Source organism: Microtus ochrogaster, chromosome 2 (assembly GCF_000317375.1).
Source record: "Microtus ochrogaster isolate Prairie Vole_2 chromosome 2, MicOch1.0, whole genome shotgun sequence".
In the NCBI taxonomy this organism is placed as follows: domain Eukaryota; kingdom Metazoa; phylum Chordata; class Mammalia; order Rodentia; family Cricetidae; genus Microtus; species Microtus ochrogaster.
The window spans coordinates 19,617,987-19,640,309 of record NC_022010.1 but is presented as its reverse complement, the minus strand read 5'-3'; the positions used below and the strand labels follow the sequence as shown (position 1 = coordinate 19,640,309).

At 44.5% G+C, this 22,323-nt stretch overlaps 1 protein-coding gene across 5 annotated transcripts in view; it reads right to left on the bottom strand.

Annotated features, from left to right (window-relative positions):
- Sfswap (splicing factor SWAP) overlaps positions 1 to 22,323 on the bottom strand; it is a 75,382-nt gene that overhangs the window by 24,961 nt on the left and 28,098 nt on the right. For all 5 annotated transcript variants that reach the window (XM_026784568.1, XM_013350324.2, XM_005344531.2 and 2 more), the window contains 4 exons: positions 8,576 to 8,816; positions 6,969 to 7,097; positions 6,298 to 6,391; positions 5,142 to 5,307 (listed from right to left, as the gene is read on the bottom strand). In XM_026784568.1, coding sequence (XP_026640369.1) covers positions 5,142 to 5,307; positions 6,298 to 6,391; positions 6,969 to 7,097; positions 8,576 to 8,816 — 630 coding nt within the window. The remainder of the gene's footprint in view (positions 1 to 5,141; positions 5,308 to 6,297; positions 6,392 to 6,968; positions 7,098 to 8,575; positions 8,817 to 22,323) is intronic.

Here is a 22,323-nt window from a genome sequence, read left to right as displayed (position 1 = left end):
CTTCATCCATGATGGGCATCAAGAAGCTACACTGAAGGGCATCTGCAGAACAGCTGCCTCTGAGTGAGGTAGACTGTGGGACACTTACTGCAGTTCCCCTGCACCTCTCCCTCATCCTGTCCCCCAAGCTTCTCAAGACAGGACACTTGGCCATGTGCTGGGCTGAAGAGAATTTATACCTGTGACATACGCCCCATTTAATATGCAAGAGCCAGGAAAGCAGACTTCCATGCGACTCCTGGTAAGAAGTGGAGTGCACTTTGAGCTGCTGCGGTACTGTAATGCTGATCCAATATTAACCAAAGTCCTCATCTTTCATAGTACAACCAAGATGTCTTTGCTAATGCATATGAGGATCTGTGGCAGCAGACTCTGAGTGGAATGGAAGACAGGGACAGAGAGACACAGAACAACTGCAGTCCAAGGGCCGACTGCTGAAGGCGGTGGAGTACTTGGTGAGGCAATATGGGCTACTGTTCCATGTGCTGTTTTTGCACATGTCTTAAGGTTCCTTAACAAAACTTAAGTTTCCCAGGTGGTGGTGACGCACACCTTTAATCCCAGCACTCAAAAGGCAGAGGCAGGTAGATCTCTATGAGTTTGAGGCTAGCCTGGTCTACAGAGCAATTTCCAAGACAGCCCAGGCTACACAGAGAAACCTTGTCTAGAAAAACAAAACAAAACAAAAAGAAAGAAAGCTAAGTTAACAAAACAAATCCTTTACTGTCTGTGGTAATATGGTCTCTTTAATAAGCAGAGGGTCAAAGACATTTTTATTTATTTATTTATTTATTTATTTATTTATTTTTGGTTTTTTTCGAGACAGGGTTTCTCTGTGGCTTTGGAGCCTGTCCTGGAACTAGCTCTGTAGACCAGGCTGGTCTCGAACTCACAGAGATCCGCCTGCCTCTGCCTCCTGAGTGCTGGGATTAAAGGCGTGCGCCACCATCGCCCGGCTCAAAGACATTTTTAAAAGAGAAAATTCATAAAATGTTAATCGACTCACTTATGAAGTTAGACAAAAAATACAAGATGATTTAAAAACACTTGTACTGTTTGCAGAAAAGGACAAGCAGATCATGACAACGGAAGTATGTGAGCACTTTGCAACACAGTCTGGAGAGCATTCAGTTAGACACAGAGCCAAAGCACCCTTACCCCCATACAAGGAACCTAATTACAGAGCCACTTAACCTGTGCATCTCAATGTCCTGTCTCACTGTTGATGACTGATTAGATTATCAGGGCCCATACCCCATGGCACTGACGAGAACCAAGAGGCCAAGGCAGGAAGCTTCTCTAGGTAAGCCAGCCCAGACAAAGGCCCTGAGAATTCTGGAATATTCTGGTTACACAATTTGCACACCACATCTTGCATTGTCACTGATCCTAAGCTCTTTCTCCAGGTGGCCCATACCTTGTATGATCCAGCTATGCCCTTCTGCACTGTGCTCAAGCTGAGACAGATGTCCTTGCCTGCTGCCTATAGGATCTGCTCCTTTGGGCACATCTGACCCTCAAGGATGGGTCTAGCACCCATGGCCTCACAGCTTCTCTTACTTCTGGGTAATAACTGCATGTGTGTGTACACATACATATGTGTATATTCCGAGATGAGCTCTTAGCTATGTTGCAGGTACCCGACACGGCCTAGATGAGTGGTATTACTATTATTACTAATTATATGTTGTTCTTGTGGTGCATTCATGTGCCCAAATGTGTGCAGATAAATACATCTGTATGAGGGGGAACAGAGGTCGATGTTTTTGGCTGTTGTTCTCCACTTTGTTTTTTTGAGACAAGATCTTTCACTGAAACTGGTATTTATCAATGGCTAGCCTAGCCTGGCTGGCCAGTGAGCTCAGGGAGTCCTGTTTCTGGGCCTCCTCAAACCACATGCTAGGGTTACAGCCATCCCTGGCTTTTTAGTAGGTACTAGGGATGGGACCTCAGGTCCTCATCCTTGCATAGTAAGCACTTTACCCACAGAGCTATCTCCTCATCCCTGATACATTTTTTTTAAATCTGTTTTTAGAATTTTAATTATTTTAGATTCATTTGTGTGCATGAATGTTTTGCCTGCATATATGTATGTGCATCATGTGCATACCTGGATTCCCTAGGACTGGAGTTATGAGTGGTTATGGGTACTCGGAGAAGACTCCCAGTACTATGTGGGAAGCCAACCCAGGTCCTCTGCTCTCAAACCCCAGCACACTAGTCACGTGTCTTCCTCATCTGAAGAATGCCCTCAGTCCATTTTCTGACCCAGAAAAGCTCTTTCTAGAGTAAGGACTTTAACCCTTCATCGTCCAACTTACTGTCATTTGCCTTTTAACTTTACTCTGGCTCTGTTTCCTAGATCTGTAAGCCTGATTTCTGGCTTCAACTCTCTGATTCTAAGGATCATAATACATATTATATATATGTATGTATGTATGTATGTATGTATGTATGTATGTATGTATGTATGTATGTATGTATGTATGTATGTATGCAGGTAATAATACATATAATATATATATGCAGGTAATACATACATACATATATATATATATATATATATATATATATATATATATATAAACAATTATTTTCCTTCCCCCTGCTTTTCCTCCTTCCTCTCTCTACCAGGTCTCATGTAGGCTCACAAAGCCTTGGACCTTCCTGCTGCCTTCACCTCCAGTGCTAAGATCGTGGGCATACACTACCCACACTGACTACATTTAGAAACTGAACTTCTGGAATCACTGCTGTTAGACACCTGAGTCTTATAACTCTTTAAAAGTTAAGGGGGCTTACAAGATGGCTCAGTAGGCAGGGAGCTTGCTGCTAGGTTTGACAACCTAAGTTTGATCCCAGAGACACACATGTTGAAGGAGGAGTCAAAGAGGAGCTTGCCCGTGCAGCCTCAGTTATCATTACACTACTGAAGTTTCAGAAGACCAACACTCTCTCAGGTTAGGGAGATAAGACCCCATAAGTCTGCTTGCAGACAGGTGATGGAGAGGCCATCCCAGGGCCCTGGAACAACACCACCGCTTATTCCTGTCACCGCTTTAGTACAGTTGGATTCCATTAATATTTTAACATCATGCTTCTAAGTGCTGAGGTCTATAGATTGCTGAGCTCTGAGAGCTTCTTAATTCTGTCTCCCATAAGCCCCAGAGAAACTATACTGACAGAGACGATCTAGTTCTCCAGGGTAAATTAAGCCAACCTTTAATTTGTTTTGGCCTATTGCCTGGTTCTAGAGGCTGTGCACCAACCAATATTTTAAAGATCTGCCAGACTAAAAATCTGTCAGTTTTCCTTTCTTTCTCTTCTTTTCTTGAAATACTTTTGGCAATCTATGTTTCTTTGAAATGGTATTTTTCAGTTATTTCAGTTTATTTCCATTTAAGGTTATGTACATGCTATCCATGTAGATTTTGAAAAAGATTTACAACTTTGTGTTCATATCTGCATTCTTTTTCTCTTGAGCACATGCAACATATTTTACTGGTCTTTAAAAATTACTTTCTCAGTAATCTCTTAATTTTTATTCCTTTGTTTCTGCTTTCCTTCTCCACCATCCTGTCCGTCCCCTCCCCAACCCCCGCCAAGGACTGAACATGCCCAGGCCATGTTGTACTGCATCCCAGCTCACTTCCTAGTTTCTTGAGTTCAATGTTCATTTATTTTTTGTTTGTTTACCAACATAAACAAGTAATGCTATTGTCATTTTTGCAATAGTATCTTATTTTATTTTCGCCCCCAGCAGTGTAGGGAACAGAATCCAGGAAAGTGCTCTACTGCTGAGCTATGCCTTAATCATAAAACTTCTTTGATGTTCTTACTGTCCTTATTTCTGTGGACTCAGGACTTTGGGGTGCTACTATGCCTACATGCCTTCCTGTTCTAGCATTCAGAGGTACAGAGAAATGATGCACCGACTTGCCTTCTCTCCTCTTCAGAGAAAAGCCTGGCAGTTTCCACCTGGATGAACTTCTACATCTGTCCCTATCCTTGAGATTTCTGAGAACTTCCCAAGCCATCTTCTAGTCAGACTGACCTCGGTGATTTCATCATGCTTAACCTAGCATCATTTCTGAGCAGTCTTCTGAAGCTGTCAGATTATTGGCAGCCTAAATTTTATAACATCCTCAACTCTTTGAACATAGACCTAAGAATCTGCTCTGATACGTAGGCCAGCGGCTCAGTTGTTGTCTTCTAAGTCTCAGCCCCTCAGCAGGGCTGTGCTTTTCCATCCTGAACTGCAGAGGAGCAGGCCAGTCTCTTCCAGGTCTCGCTGCGGGCTTGTGCTTCTACTGCCACCACTCTTGCATTAGCCACTGGGCCTCAAGGCCCCCAATTGTCCCTTTATCTTAATCTCAAAAAGCCAATGCTAAATAAAGCATTCCCTAGTAACCACAAGCCTCAGGGGAAGCAAAGTCCCAGGTGCTGGCCAGTATACCTCTCCAGACTGAATCACTACAGCCACCTGTCACCACACCAAACCAAGAACCTCACTTATCTCTGAACACTCAACACAACCTTTTCTGCAGTCTCTTTGCCAGTAAGAGGCAGTTGACAGCTTCTTCACAGAGCTCTGCTAAGCAGTCTGAAGCAGTCTTTCTTCTCTCTTCTCTATTGCACCAGCCACTTACATACATCTGTCCTGCTAGACCACATCATCTCATGAGGGACAAGGCAAGGAGACCAAATGTGAGTGAGCGCAGCACTGACTGACTGACAAGGGTACTCAAGGGAGCTACTTGGACAAAGGAAACAAACCTCATCACAATAGTTTGCACCAAGCTGGGACCTAGTGGAGAGCATTTGCTCAGGTGAGCAGTGGTGCAGACCCCAGAACCACAAATAACTGAACAGTTTCAAAGGTCTGGGTGAGGATGAAATACTATTTGAATACTTATAAACATGTCCACTAAATGGCTCGGAATAGGCTAAAAACTGCTGGATACTTGAACTAGCATGTATTTACAGGGTTCCAAACATCATGTTTGGATAAGGATAAGGTAAACGTGCTTAAATATAGTAGTTCAAGAAGCCAAGCCCAATGAGCCCTCATGGTTGAGGTACTTAGTTCTGTCCCTCAGGAGGGAAATCCATGAGGCCTAGGCTTCACCTGGACAGCGCACCTTTTACCAGCTTCCCGTCCACGGTGCTCTTGCTGGACCCAGCCTCCTTCTTCCCGCTGCCTCTTCCCCCAGTCTCTGCCATACCCTCAGCAGTGCCGTCCTCCCCGGCTTCACTCGACTCTTCAGCAGCAGTTTCTGTGGAAGCCTCTTCAGCCGTGGGTGCTACCTGGAAAGAGACAGCACTGTGCACTGTTACATGACAATTACGCAGGTTTGTCAGTATATACCACAGTATGTGCCTATAATCTCAACAGCAGGAGGTAAAGGCAAGGAGTTCAAGAGCATCCTGGCCAAAGAGAGTCTGAGGTCAGCCTGTGATTCATGAGTCACTCTAAAAAAACACACTGAAACAATCTCCCAACCCGCCGAAAATAGCATTTCCACATTTCAAATTCTGACTAGTAGTTTTCTTGTGCTTTCGAGTGTGTGTGTGTGTGTGTGTGTGTGTGTGTGTGTGTGTGTGTGTGTGTGTGTGTGTGTTACTGGGGACTGGACCCAGGGCCTCTGGTATGCTAGACAAGTAGTGAGTGCTCTGCCACTGTGCTCCATCCCCAGGCCGGCCTGTATGTTTATAAAATAACAGTCTAAAGTGGTGAAGAAGTACCTTTTCCTTGGAGTCTGGTTACTGACAATACCTTCAGAATAGAATCCCCCACTGACTACAGAGGAGCGAGCAGCTTCAGTTTCAGCAATCATTTCTGGCAGAATAAGCTCAAGAGTGCAAGGAACTACACAAGGAACTGTGAACTTGGCAGCTAGGCTCCAGCTCTGCCCCTGGAGGGCAGTGAACAGCTCCAGCACATGCACCATGAGGTGCGTGCGTTACATGTAGTCAAAGTAAACTGGGCACAGTGGCACATCTGCAACCCCAGCACTTGGGAGGCAGAGGCAGAGGCAGGGCTACATGAGGCTATGTTTCAACTCCCCTCCCCAATATTGTTAAAAGTAGCCTCTGATGCTTGAAGCAAGTGTTTTCTGTTTGGAACATACTGGAGAAGTGGTCACTAAGGCACGAGTGAGTGGGCACTTCAACAGATCTAAGCTTCACCTCTGAAGGGAAAGGTTAGACATAATGTAGACTTGAGAATAAACAGGAAGTCAGTCCTGCACTTGTCGTCAGAGCTCGTTTTGTGCCTTCCCCACCTTCAGTGAATACCTGTGTGCTACTGCCTCCTTCCTTCTGCAGGAAGAATTGCTTCTTAAACTCATAGTAGGCGTTGTACTGGTGCCAGGGCTGAAGGAACTCAAATCTGTGAACAGAGAAGCATTCAGTATGACCCACACACAGGCTCCAGTGTTTCCCACATGGTTTGCACTGTCATGGACATCTCATAGACACTGGTCATCCCAACAACTTCATAGATTCCACATGGATCAGTCTTGCTCTATCCAGTAACATGTGAATCGGGCAGAAGGCTACCTGTTCTCCAGGATCATATCACAGGTGAAAATGCAGTCCATGTTTTATGGACACAGCCACAGGTAGGGGAGAAGGACCCTTGGAAAGTGTGAATTCCAGTCTTTCAAGCACCTACATTTTTACTGCACAATAAAAACAACAGCAAAACCCCTCTTCAACTGTAATTTAACAAGATGTACAAAAATGTCTATCTAAAGATACTCCAGGGAAGATGAAAGAACAAAGGAATAGTGACAGGATTTCAAGACTGCTAAACGAAAATCCCAAATCTCATAAACCTGACATGCTTAAAATTTTTTGAGTGTTTTTGCAATGTGGGAGCTTAAGCTCAGAAATTCATGAATACCCACCAGGCAAACACTGGCACTGAACCACACCCTAGTCCAACCCCCAGACCCTCACCTCACCTTTGATCATTCTTGGCTCGAACACTGGTCTCAAACTTAAGGCCGTTCCTGGCGACGTACTCTGCCAGCTTGTCGATCACAGGCTGGATGTCAGGGGGCGGGGGTATGATGGCCACGGGAGCAAGCGCACTGTGGAGAAGAGCTGGTAAGCAACCCCGACCTCAGTGTGGCTTGAGCCTGGCAATGGCAGCTGGAGGGTCCTTTCAGGCTCAGACATGAAAGAAGACTCTAGATCTAAAGCAGTGGTTCTCAACTTTCCTAATGCTGTGGTGGCAACCCCAACCATAAAATTGTTTCCATTGCTACTTCATAATTGTAATTTTGCTACTGTTATGAATCATAGTGTAAATATCTGAGATGTGACCTCTATGAAAAGGTTTTTCGATCCCCAAAGGGTAGAGAACTGCTGGTCTAAAGTCAAGAAGCCTTCTAACTAACCTAACAAAGCCAGCTCCTGAGCACCACTGTCAGTGACAACGCAGAAAGCTACGTGTGGCACCCTGTAAGCCTAAGGCTAGAGAGTGGCTTACACAGCTAGACCCTACCTCCAAAACCAAACTAACAGTGGGAATTTACTAAAGAATGATGTCCAAAGTCCCATGGGTAGGTTCAGTCCTCCTCCCAATTAGTATTCCCTTTTAACTATGAGCTACTTCTTAGGAACAAAACAAGGAAAAGACATTAAAACAGCTTGCTAGCATGGCTCAACCTCCTTCACTCCATGTTTACTTCTCAGCAGTATGGCTCTAGGTGTTAGTCCCCAACTCCTCCCATATGCTAGGCTAGTGATCTGAGTGATACCCCTAGCCCACAGTTCACTTTCTAAGTCTTAGAGAGAGGGGCTTTAGTCAAGTTTTTCTGCTGCCTCTACTGGACTTGAGACACATACAGGGGCCCTCCATGGGGCGCTAAGCACTCCTGTCCTTCTGCCATCGCTGGGTTTTAGAGATGCCAACTATGTAACTGGTGGTCTCAAGGAGTGGCCAACAAAGCCCTACCCTCACCAACTATATAAAACCCTACAAGCTTGACAAGTTCAGTTCACCTCACTTGGACCCTGCCAAATACTGCCCTGCTGAGGTGTCAACACACTGAACAAGAGCAACCCAGATGTGGGATGGTGCCCAAGAGCCACATTTACACATGGCTAGATTTCACTGCTTAAGACCCACTTTCAGTGTTAAATAAGGTCTTGCTCTGCAGCTCATTATATAGCTGAAGATCAGCTTCAATTCCTGACCTTTTTGCTTCTACCTCCACAGTGCTAGAATTACAGGGCTGGAATACCTGTAATGAACTATTTAGCCGGTTTTGAACTTTTTTGAGGGGGGGGGGTGGTGCAACAGGGACACATTGTGTTTCTCTGGCTGGCATAGACCTCACTGTATAAATCAGGATGGCCTTGAACTCAGAGACCACCTGACTTTGTCTGGCCATAGCCATGAACCTTTGGTCCTTCTGCTTCAGCTTTCCAAAAGCTGCGAGTCCAGGTGTATGGTACTAATATATGAGTAACTATGCTAATTCTGGAGACACATGCATACAATCCAGAGCAAGAAAACTCGTGTGCTGCAGCAGTCACCACGCTGGGCAGATGGCACAAGTACCTTGTGGTGGTGGTTGTGGAGGTAACCCCACTGCTTGTTTCAGCTGTGGTTGGGGGTGGTGGCGGTGTGGTCCCAGGAGGTGGTGGTACAGTGGTAGTCACACCAGGTGAGTTGGACACGGTCACTCCAGCAGGAAGAGTGCTGTAGTAAGTAGTTACATCGATCCCAGGTGGGGGTGGTGCCAGGCAGTAGGTGCCATCTGGCAACATGTAGTAGCTGTAGTACATGGCTGCCACAGTTGCTGTAAGAAACACGTTCTGTGAGTAAAAGGCCAACGACAGGTGTCACAGTTTGAATCTACAATGTCCCTCATAAGCTCATGTTTTTGACACTTGCTCCCTAGCTTACGGTCATTGGAGAAGTTGTGGAACCTTTAGGAGGTAGGCTGATTGGCTAGAGGTCTGTTATTAGTAGCAGGTTTTTGACAACCATTTCCTGGTGCCTGGCTCTGGCTGACTCCCTGCTTACTGCTCACCACAATGTGAACAGCCTCACCTTCAAGCTCCCACATTCCACAGTGAATCGAGACACTGTGAAACTTTGAGTTAAAACAAATTCCTCCTAGTTCACGTTGTTTCCATCAGATATTAGATCACAGCAATGTGACAATTACTACTATAACAGGATAGCAAATGACTAGGAAAGAGACTCTGGCCAAGTGCAACATCGGTTCTGTCCACTCCAGCCACAATGCTTCTGTATCTTTGATAGGTTCACATTCCGGAATGAGTGGACAGCAGGCAGGCACAAGAACACTCACTGCAGACCATGTGGATTTTCTCTTAACCAACCCATCTTCTTCCTCTGTGCAATAAGGGCAGGTGTGGAAGGCCTCTCTAAATGTGGAGTGAACCCTCCCCCTGCAGGAATAACTGATGGGTGGCCCTCTTTCCACAGGGCTGGCCAGGTAACTCCCTAACTCGCCCCTGCTCGGACACTGACTACGCTTTCTGGAATCTGTTTTCACTCTACTGCCCCTTTAGAAACTGCTGTCTACACGTCCTGCATGGAGTCACTGTATTCAGCTCAGAAGTCCAATGCCTCTGCAGCTGCTTCTGGCCTTTCCTGTCAGGGGCACCGAGGCAATAGGCAGGCCCTAACAATGGCATGAGAGCCAGGCTTCTCAACGGTCCTGAGCCTATTAGCTCATCCTGCACACTTGAGCCCATGGGCTTTTGGGTCTTACCACCCCAAAATCACACAGGCCCTCACTCTGTTGCTACTGTCTCTGGTACATATATGAAATATCTCTGCTTGTCTTGAGGCCCCTCTTAGATTTAACCCACTGGTTCCTGTTTTTGGAAATCCTCCCACAGTTCAAGGCAGAGGTGGGAACAGATAACCTGTGGTAATTCCTTGCAATGCTAAGACTGTGGGCCTGCTACTGTCCCAAGGGTGACATATCTCAAAAACAGTGACAAGTTCTTGGCAGCTCCTGATGCACTCAGCAAGTAGAGCTTAGCTGTGCTATTCTCAAATAACCCAGGGCTGAAATAGCACCAGTGACTATGGCTCACATTAGCCCATTCCTGCTGGCTCAGTCTCCCTGGCTACACACCCTGAAGCAGTGAAGTCTACAGCTCAAGCATCTTATAGCCTTGTCACCAGCTGACTCCAGGACACAGGTTCCCATGCAGCTATTTGTACCAACATCATACCATACCAAGTTAAAAACAAAAGTCACACACACACAAATGCCCCACAAACATATACCCACAGACTTCTTGATTTTATAATATAAATTACAAATACACTAATTGACATTTTATAATCTTACTTTAAAGCCTTCTGGTAGCCTTTTTCAAACAACGTTAATACTACTACCAATCAAGTATTATGTTTGTATTATCTTTGCAAAAACTTTGCTTACATTTAAAAGCACATAATGATTTAAGGTTTCATATTTTGCAAGATAAAAAGAGTATCAGACATCAGGCAAATAAAAATGTAAACTTACTTAATTCTTCTGGACTAACCATTCAAACACAACCTACAACATTATTCAAAAAGTCACACACAGAGCACAGCAAGTCATGAGTTTAAATAAGATGTTACTACAAGAAAAAAGGGGGTTGGAGAAACGGCTCAATGGATAAGAACATATACTGATCTTGCAGAGGGTCCAAGTTCCGTTTCTAGCACTCACACTGGTCAGCTTATAACTATCTATACCTCCAATTCCAGGAGATTCAACCCCTTCTTGTGGCCCTCACATGCACAGCACACATACATGCAGAGAAACTCACACACATGAAAGATCCCCCCAAACCAGAAACCAACAACAAAAACTTTAAAAGAAAAAAAAAGTGACACCTATAACCCACGATCTGAGTAGTGGAGCCATGTAACACAGGTGCCTGGCACAGGGAGCTACCTGTGCTCTTCAATGCTAGGCTGCTACCTCCAGAACCCCTCTCCAGAGGCCTCCGCTGTCCTCAGCACTTTATACTGAACTTTCCAAGGGTACTGCTTTTTCCCCCATCTTGACATGGGGTCTTGCTTTGTTCCCAGGCAGGCCTCTAGGTCACTTGGAGTCAAGTGACCACCCTGCGTCAGCTTACTGAGGCAGCTCACCATGCCTGGCCAGAACTGGGTTTTTAACCGAGTGAAACTATGATGTGACATTATGCTAAATGTATTACATGAGAACTAGAAAAACACACTAGATGAACTGAGAAACTCCAGCAGTTGCCCAGGCCATCTAGACAGCAACACGAAAGGTGAGCTCATAACATGGAGGCACACTCAGGAGCATGTCTCCAGCTCTGCACAAGCTTACATGAGCCATACTCCAAGGCAAGGCTGGTGGAGTCTGCCTAATAATCCTTTACTCTGTTTTGAACTTGCTGTATTGTGGAGAACGGACTCAAGCCCTTCAGCATCCTGTCCTCACCTCCCCAGAGCGGACACACACTCAGCTGATACAGTGCTGGAGAGACCAAAGCTAGGGATTTCTGCGTGAGGCAGCCATTCTACCAACAGAGCTACAGCCCAGCCCTATCTAACCATCTTCCAGAGCCCTTTAACTCTTGCTGACAGTCTGAGCATAGGTGTGTGGAAGAAAACGCCACAGCTTTCCTGAGACCTTAAGGCATGCCTAGGACATCAAAGGAGAGATGTTAAAAAGTTCACAGGTCATCAGCTGAGTCCTTCTGAGATGCAGCAGTGACCCACCCTCTAGCTGTCCCTGGTGATGCACCCTGAGGTCAGGTACCAGGCCACTCTGACTTTGTCCTGAGGCTATGTACCATTTATGCAATGTCCTTCAACCTCCTTCCCACCTCTAGCTGGTTGGCAGGTAGTCCTCAGGCTTTTCTAAGGTCAAAGGCTTTGTATTTTAGCCCTCTGATGATTGCAGAATTCCCATCTCCAGCTATGGGCTGCATCTGTCTGAGAACTGTCCACTCAGCACTCTGATCTGGAGGGTTCAGACATGTTCTAAACCAACTGTGTCCAGAACTGCCTTGGGCTTTCATCTAAACCTTTTTAGTCTGCAATTCTGGTCAAGGGAATGCCATGTCTCCGGTCAGTTTCCTGGACCTCTTGGCAATACCTCTGCCTAGTGTCTGTCTGGGAGGTACTCCCAACAGTCCTTCATCTCTTCTTCTGGGGCCTCTTGAGAACCACGCCACCTCATCCCAGGTTTCTCTAAGTCTTTGGTCAACCACTGATTGACCTTCCTAAAATCCTTAGTTGGAATCAGGTGTAGGCCCACTGTGCTTGTGGGAACATCTGCCACTGCAAACAGCACTGAGCCTGAATGGCTGTTTATTAGTACACACACGTTAACACTCATAAAGGTTTAACTTGAAATCAGTCACAGTGAGAGAGTGACAGCAGAATTAACAATGAAATGGAGCTACTACAGTAATATATGTAATGGAAGTGAACAGGATTATTCTGCAAACACCCCACTGTGCTGTGCACATCCTTCTTGGGGTAATAAATGAATCAGTATCTATGTGACAGGTGAGACATTAGGTAACATAGGCACAAGGATATAGCAGTGCCAGACTACTTTAAAAGTGTCATTTGAACATGAACTCCATGATACAACAGTTGATGATAATTCCTAAGTGACCAGCAGGAGGATAGCATATACAGTTGGCCAAAGGGACGATCAAATCCGGATGGGAAAGACTAAGATAATGTGAGATCTTATCATACAACTTATAACAGTGCACAACTTAAAACTTTTGAATTGCTTATTTCTGGAATTTTCCACTGAATATTCTCAGACTGTAGATCCCATGGAAAGCAAAACCGCAGATGCAGGGCCTGCTGTCTCTTCACTGTTGGCCATCTGTTTTGTTCTCTAGAATGCTGTGCCAAATGGAAGGACTCCATCCAGGCATTCCTGAGATAGCACTGGCACAGCACACTGTTCAGTGAATGTACCAGCCGCACAGGAGACATCAGGGAGTCTTAGCCTAGGCCAAGGGATGGGAAGTGGTAGCACAGAACACCCCAAAATTGGAGGGAAAAAAAAAAAAACCACAGCTATACCGCAATTTGAGGTCCATCCACTATCTATCCAGAAAGAGCAAGAGTCTCAGACATCCAAGAATTAAAATAAGAAATATGACTCCCCGTGGAGTCTTTTGTGGCAAGTTACTGGAGGATGTGCCCCAACAAACAAAACAAGAACCCCAAAGAGACTGTATGGAGCTAATCTACTCAGGTGATGGAGAAGCCACAGGAAAGCCTAGGGCTATAAGCTGAGAACACAGTCTCAGACTAGAGTGGCAGACTGGGAAACAGCTGCCAACAGCCAACATACAGGTACACACTGGCTGATGGACCTACTGTCCTCAGCTTCAGAAGCAGTCACTGAGACTTGAGAGATGGCTCAGCAGTTTAGAGCACTGACTGCTCTTCTAGAGGACCCAGGTTCAATTCCCAGTACCTACATGGCCAACTGTCTGTGAGTCTAGTCCCAGGGGATCAGACACCCTTACGCAGACATCTATACAGGAAAAACACCAATAAATAAAATTAAAAAAAAATCTTGATTGGTGGGTCTCTAAGGGTATTTCCAGGAAGGATTAAATGAGGGGAGAGGACCCTCCCTTGACCAAACAGGAAGAGGTGGTCCAAAGGAAAAATCATTGCTGCTGCATTTGCTTCTTGCTAGTGAGTGCATCCAACTCTCCTGGTACTGCTGCCATCATTTGACTCCTGCTTCTTTGGTCTTGCCACATAGGTGGAAGATAGTAAGTCCCCAGTAGTCTTCCAGGCTTTCAGTTGGGACTGCAAAGGCATCCAGCCGCTTGCAAACTGTGCACCTATTTGTTTCTCAGACTCTTCATTGGGCAGACAGCTATTATGAGACTACCCAAACTGATCTGTGCCAGGATAGCGAATCCTCTTTTGTAACATACACACTGTATTCTTTTGTCAAGAGTGCCATGTTAATACAGACTGTGGTACCAGGAATGAGTCCAAAACAACAACAATCTCTGTAACAAGTCCAGGCTGCTCTGCTACTTGGGCTATATGATCCAGTAAACCTGATGATTCTTAAGGTGTCAGTGGTACGTAAGGATGGTGTTTGGAGCCTTTGGCAGGGCCCCAGAGGTGAATCACAGTGGAGGACTTTGGGATTTTGGGGCAAGGCTTTGTTGTCATCTATAAACAAGGGTTTCTTTGAGAGACTGCTTTTGGCCTGCTACTGGATCTTAGTGGAAATGACAATGTACTACCAAGTTATCACATCACTTGAACAGCTCATCATAGCCTGGGCATTACCTACCAAGTCATGAAGTTGGACATGCAAAGCAGCAATCCATCATCAATTTAAAGTGGTATTTACGTGACTGAGCCCCAGCAGGGCTAAAGTCACATAAAGAAGTTGCCCAAATGCTGATGGTTCCTATTCTTGCAACAATGCCTTTTCTCCCCAAGTATGACCTCATGAGGTGTGCTCTGTGATTGGATGACCAAGGAGGACAAGAGTCCATGAAGAATACAGTAAAGGAAAATCTTTGTAGTAGGTACAACTTTGGTCAAAACAGTTGTATGTTTTTAATTTTTATTCACTATTTCATTTTTTTAAAATTATTTCTCTCTGTATGCATCCATGCTACTGTTGTGCATTGAGGTCAGAGGACAACCTGTGGGAGATAGTTCACTCCTCCCACTATGAGGGTCCTGGGGATTGAACTCAGGTTATCAGGCTTGGTAGCAAGCACCTTTTACTCAATAAGCCATCTTGCTGGCCATATACACTTTATTTGGACAGATGTGCAATTATACAGTACCTGCTAGGCCATACCCAATGGTTTGGGTGAACAGCTAGGGACTTGAAAGGAACATAATTGGAAAATTGGTGAGAAAGACATTTGGGGAAGAGGAATATAGATAGATCTCTTCAAATTAAGTGAAGATACTTGTGTCCTATGTAAATGCTCATCAGATGGTGGTATCAGTAGAAATGAATGTCAACAAGCAAGTAGGATGGCCTGTTCTGTAGATAGACATCAACTCCTTTCCCTGCCATTCTTGCCATTACCCAATGGACCCATGAACAAAGTGGTCATAATAGCAAGGGTGGAGATTATGTATGGGATCAACAACATGGACTTCCCATTTGCTAAGGCTGACCTAAATACATCTGATGCTGAGTGCCAAGGAACTCATTTCATACTCAAAGTGTGGCAGTAAGCACACACTCTTGGAATCCACCTGTCTTGCCATCCTAAAGCAGTTGGCTTGATAAAATGGTCGAATGACCTTTCCAAGACAAAGCTACAGGACCAATTAAGTGGCAGTAGCCTGAAGACTGTATATGCTCTGATTCAGTGTACAGAATATGGTAGTTTTTCCTGTAGCCAGGATTCATGAAGCAAGGGGTAGAAATGGGTCTGGTACCACTCACCAATACCACTAGTGGCTTTCTAGCAACATTTTAGCTTTCTGTTCTTGCAATCTTATGTTCTGCTAGCCTAGATGTCTTGGTTCCAGAGGAAGGAATGCTTCTGTTAGGAGACACGAGAAGGACTACAATGATTCAATTAAACTGGAAGCTAAGACTTTCCCCTGGCCACTGAGATTCCTGATGTCCTTTGAGACAACAGACTAAGAAAGGAGTTACAGTGTTATTAGAAATAATTGATCCAGACATCACAATGAAACTGGACTGCAATGGAGGAACAGAAGAGGAGGGTCTTCCTTGGTGTGACCATGTTCTGAGTAAGTAAGAAACTGTAACAACTCAATCCAGGCAGGATGATAAATGAACTAAAACCTTCAGGAGGCTGAGGCAGGAAGGACAAAAATTCTAGTCCTTCCTGTATCATGAAGGACATTTCAGGTCACACCCACAGGTAAAAAACCTGGGCTTGATGAGCATATGAATAGGTAGCAGAAAAACATAAACCACTATGGCCAAGAGACCAATCACAAAAATGAGGAATGTAATTGCCAAGCACGCTTCTGTCTGACACTGTTAAAATGATCATAAATTTAATAAGCAGATATTTATGTTTTCTTTCTTTTCCTATTCTGTTACCATATAACATGAAGAAAATGTCAGAACTTAAGTGTTATAGTATACTTAAGTTATACTTTGAAGATAGCATTCTTCCAGGGCCTTTTGTTATCTACTCCGAGGAAAAAAACAAATATGTTTTTAGTTGTACATAGTACACTTATGTCACAGCAGGTTGAATCATGACTTAGTTATCATCGTCATTTGGAAATTAAGCATGATATAAAAAGTGGGGGCAAGCTGACAAGGGTTGACTTATGATGCTTAATCTTGTCAACTTGATGGCAAGCAACTTGACAGAATCAAATGAGAAACATGCCTCTGGAGGCCTGTAAGTGCATTTCCAGGAAAGATAACAAAGTGGACAGCATCTTCTAATGGGCAGACCAGATAGATAAAGATGTCTGAGGCAAAACAGTGCTGCGTGCCTGTCCATCTTCATTTCTTTCTCAAAAAGTTTTATTTATCTTTATATGGATGGGTATTTTGCCTATATGTTTGTCTGTGCACCAATGTGTGCCTGGTGCCCTCAGAGGCCAGGAGATGTTAGATCTCCTGAGACTGGAATTACAAGTGGCTTAAAACTAAACCTTGGTCTTCTGGAAGAGAAGTCAGTGCTTTTAACTGCTGAGTCATCTTTCCAGTCCCCTGCCTTCATTTCTTGCTGGTGACTTCATCTAACTCTACTGTTGCTGCAACTGCCATCTTTTGTTGATATCAGACTCCAGTGTCTTTGGCCTTCCAATATATACTGAAGACAAGCAACTCTGGAATCTTCCATGTCTTCCAGTCACATGCGTTCTGCAGTTAATTCTCATTCTCTGTAGCATGTACAGAGCAACTGCTGGACTACCCAGCCATTACTTTATAAGTCATTCTAATGAATCCTTTTTAGAATATACATTTACATACACACCTTCAACCAGTTCCATCCCTCCAGAGGGATAAGACAACCAAAAGAGAAACCACCAGGTTGGAGTATTAAACTCTGGACATGAGGAAGCTTGAGGAGCACATGTGAGTGAAATCAAATTACTGTCTCTCACAGAGGAAGATCTCAGAGCACCTAAAATCAGGATGTGGAGGAACAGAGGTACAGACACAGCAAGGGCAGGTAGAGCCCCACCCAATACCAGAGACCAATGCCACAAGTAATCCTGGAGCCCAGACTGGCACTGGGAGGGGGAGAGCAAACACTTCATAACAAGCGTGCACTTGACTTTTAAATTATAGATATATCCTACTCTAATTAAAACAAAAATTTAGCATATACTAATTATAATCAAAGAAATGAGGAACATCTTACCCTATTCATCACATTCTTGAGCTTACAGCAAAGAGGAAGCACATTATTGACATCCCCCCAATACTGGTGACTAAACAGAGTCTTGTGTGTGCCAGGCAAGTACCCTACCACTAAGTCACATTTCCAGCTCTTCATTCATTCATGGTTTTTCAAGACAGGGTTTCTCTGTGTAACAGCCCAGGTTGTCCTGGAACTAGTTCTTGTAGACCAGGCTGGCCTCAAACACACAAAGATCCACCTGCCCCTGCTTCCTGAGTGCTGGAACTGAAGGTGTGTGCCACCACCGAGCTTATTTATCTATTTTTGTGTGTGGTATGTGTGTGATGAATGCATGTAAGACTATGGTTACCAGAAGTCAGAGCAGGACTGGGTGTCATCCTCAGTTGTTTCTGCTTTACTAAATCAGTCCATCATTTCGGCTAGGCTGGCAGGCCAGTGAACTCTTGGGATCTTCCTGTCTCTAGCCCAATGCTGTGATTACTGGCATGTGCAACCAAATCTGGCTTTTATGTGTGGACTGGGGCTTTAGACTTAGGTCCTCATGCTTCCAGACCAAGTGCTCTTAACTACTGAGCCACCCTTCTCTCATTTTTTCCTTTATTATTTTGAAACAAGTTCTCAGTAAGTTGCCCAGGCTGGCCTGTAACTCACTCTGTAGCCCACGTGGGCCTTGATCTTACACCTTCTTTCCTTAGCCTCCTGAATAGCTGGTGTGAAGGCCTGGAACACTAAACACAGTAGCATGGTCCCTCTCAGTGACTTTTTGCCCCCCACCCATTTGCTAAGTACTGATTTATGTTAGCCAGCTGGGCATTATAGACATGCAACTGACAGGGTGAGCCACCTCAACAACAGGACAGTTTTTAAGATGGAGCCATGGGATCAGGACCTTTGCTGAGATGGTGGTGAAGCTGTTGCTCCTATCAAGATGTGAAGAACTAAAGAAGTCATCTATTAAATGTGTGGGGCACATGGCTGCTGACACAGCATCGATGAGGAACAGGCTGGCAAACACAGCTGTACTTGGGAATTTCTACCCAGGACAAATCAATTCACTCTGAAAGCAGACACAACTAAAGCGCTCCTTTGACTCAGCCCTGACTGCGTCTTGATGACTGCCGACAGACAGAACAGCAGAATGGGCTGGGAAGGCTTTCTGAAACTGTTTAAGATAACTGGTGCACTAGTCTACAGCTAACAGCTAATGACAAGAGCACAGCAGCATCTGGAGTTCATCCTCCCAGATCCACAACCCTCTGGTATTCCTAGTTTTTTAGCAAGCAAGCACCACTAGCAATCTTGGCTTGATTGTTAATCCCTCCTGACTTGGCTCTCCCCTCCCATCTATTTTGCCCTCAGCCATTGGCTCCTATTGATTTTTGTTATACCTCCTCTGTTATCCCAAACAAACTGATGAATTTTCTGCATAAAGCTAACAATAAAATATTTTATGCAAGTTCCAGAACAAAAAACCAATACCAAGTGTTTCCCCAAGAAGAATGGTATACTGAAAAGGCAGTTTCTTAACAAAACAGATTTTTAATAAACTAAAATGTATAGGGCTCCATATAAAACCAGGGAAATGAAAATGCAATCTCATGCAAGCACATTCCTAAGCATAATCATGATGCAAAATTGCCTAAAATTGCAGTCTTCAGAAAGCACTCCTGTAGAAGAGTGACAGACACATGGATACTTAGACAAGTTACCTTACTATTTAGGACCAAGAGTGGGGGTTAGCAAAGTTTTGTAGGGAGACAGATATTGGCGAGTTGAAATGATGGCTTAGTGGGGAAGGGTGTTTGCTGCCAATCCAGACTCCCAAGACCCACGTGGTAGAAGGAAAAACCCGATTCCTGCGAGTTGCCCTAGGACTTCCATTTTCCTGCCATGGCATACCCATATCAGTATATACAGATACACAAAATCAATTAAAATGTAATAAAAAGATAGACACAGGCTGTGTACCTGCCGGCAAAGCTGTAGACAAGATGTAGCTCCTTATACAATGTGAGAAAATGAGAACAAATAGCCATTTCCCCTTCTATACAGCGTCTGTCAGTAGCAGGGGTCGTCTGGGACCTTGTCGCCCTCCCACCTTAGTCTCCTGACTGCTGACAAGGGACTGCTACTTCTGGCAGCCCAGATGTACTACTGAGGAGACTGGCATCCTTTTTTTTTTAATTGAAAAAATTTCCGCCTCCTCCCCGCCTCCCATTCCTTTCCCCCTCTCCAGTCCAAAGAGCAGTCAGGGTTCCCTGCCCTGCGGGAAGTCCAAGGTCCTCCCCCCTCCATCCAGGTCTAGGAAGGTGAGCATCTAAACAGGCTAGGCTCCCACAAAGCCAGTTCATGAAGTAGGATCAAAATCCAGTGCCACTGTCCTTGGCTTCTCATCAGCCCTCACTGTCCACCATGTTCAGAGAGTCTGGTTTTATCCTATGCTTTTTCAGTCCCAGTCCGGCTTCCAATAGATTAGCCTCACTGTCTCACAATCTTATACAATAAAGGAACTTCTGGAGGCATTACCATCCCTGACTTCAAACTCTATTACAGAGCCACAGTATTGAAAACAGCTTGGTATTGGCATAAAAACAGAGAAGTTGACCAATGGAATCAAATAGAAGACCCAGATTTTAACCCTCAATCCTATGAACACCTGATTTTCGATAAAGGAGCTAAAAGTATACAATGGAAGAAAATTCAACAAATGGTGCTGGCATAACTGGATGTCAACCTATAGAAGAATGAAAATAGATCCATATCTATCACCATGCACAAAACTCAAGTCCAAATGGATCAAAGACCTCAATATCAATCTGAACCTGATAGAAGAGAAAGTGGGAAGTACTCTACAACATATGGGCACAGGAGATCACTTCCCACGTATAAACCCAGCGCACAGACATTAAGGGCAACATTGAATAAATGAGAAGCTTCTGTAAAGCAAAGGACACTGTCACTAAGACTGACTGGGAGGAGACTGGCATTCTTCATGGATTACCCTCACCTAACAAACTCTGCACCACACATCCTGTGCAGACATGGGCTGATGGAGCTCACTCTGACTCAGCTGATGACAATCCTGGACAAAGGCTGCAGTCTTGGCACTTTCTACAGAAACACTTGTCTGTCTCCCCAACACCACAGGTTTTATTTCAGAAAGCCAACTTAAAACAAACAGACCAAAAACAAAAGAAAACAAAACAACCAGCCAAACAAACAAAAACCTGGTTAAAATGCTTCTACATTTGGTATCTGAAAGTGTCAAAGTCTTTCTGAAAGCCGGGAAAGTCAAAGGAGTAGCACTCCTCTTAATCCCACAACCATGACTTTCTTGATTTTGAGAAAGGGTCTCACTCTGTAGACTAGGTTGGCCTTGAACTTGTGGTAATCCTCCTGTATCTGCCCCATAAGCATGGAGATTACAGGCACAGGCATGAACCACCATACCTAACTTTTGGTTTCACACTCTTTTCTGCCCTCTTGATGCAGTGGCTGCACAGACAGGATTGTGAGTGTGTTCCTGACACTCTTATGGATCTACTTCCTACCACTCTGCAATGTTGTGCTGAATTAGTCTACACCACTGTGACCAAAATCCCAAACATAAAGAATGTAAGGGAGGAATGAAGCTAACTTGGCTCATGGTTTCAGAGATTCTCAGTTCACATTGTAGTAAAACAGAAGTAAAGAAAAAGACTACAGATAGAAGGCAGGGCAAACCCCACATTCTCCAAAGGCTCTATTGGTTTCTACTTTTCATCCCCTCCCAATAATGCTGTCATATTACCAGGACATCAAGGCAACGACTGACTCCTGGTTAGATCAGAGTCATCACGATCCATTCAACATGGAAACACCCACCGATATGTTCAACAGTTTAACACACCGTTTCCTGTGGTTTCTCAGGAAACACACTCCCAAACCAACAAGCAGTATGCTTCATTCACCTCCTGTAATTAGTTTCTCAGCACAATCAAGATGGCAATCTTTGGGCACATGAATCCCAACACCATAGTTACACTCACTCCTTTTTATCTGCAATGTAGTCAGTTCCATAAGGAGGTCACCACAAAGCATAACTTAGGCAAACCTGCAGGTGACTGACTGCCAGGGAAGACTTGCTCTAATGCAGTGGTTCTCAACCTGTGGGTTGTGACCACTTAGAGGGGGTGGAGGCCCAATGACCTTTTCACAGGGATCACATACCAGATATCCTGCAAATCAGATTTTTACATTATGATTCATAACAGTAGCAACACTGCAGTTATGAAGTAGCAACAAAATAATTTTATGGTTGGAAGTCACCATAACATGAGACACTGTATAATGGTTGCAGCATTAGAAAGGTTGAGAACTAGTCTAGAGCATTACAATCTGGCTTGCTGCCAGAAGGTGGCATTTCTCATGGATGTGTTTTTCCAGGACCAGTGTCAGGATGATTATTACCATAGTAATCTCAGTGTCAATGAGATTATCATCTTTTCCCTGACAACAGATGCCTGTTGCTATCTGCATGCTGCAGCAGATATTGTAAGGGCCTCGCAAGGCCCTACCTCCTTCACACTGAGATGAACACTCAGGGGAGGTCAAAGTGACTTTAGCATGAATGTTGGCACCAACAAGTCACTGTCATTGCTGAATCCTTCCTTTTTCAGATCAGGAAAGTCCACACATTCAGTGGATACTGAAAACCTTCAAGGTCTCCAGAGGTGAATGGGGAAAAACTGAACTGAGAACCCAAGTTTCTCTTTTCCATGCAGTTAGCTCAGTTCTCTGGAGTCCTTACTTCATCCTCTGAACTCAGGTACCTGACTGTCAGGAATTCCCAGAAGATCCCTTCCTAGTCTAAAGCAGTCAGCACTTTCTAATACAAAATCTTCTATTACAGAGGAGAAAAACAAAGTCAAGCAATCTCAAAACTCCTTAAAAAGCCGTGCCTATAGTTTTTAA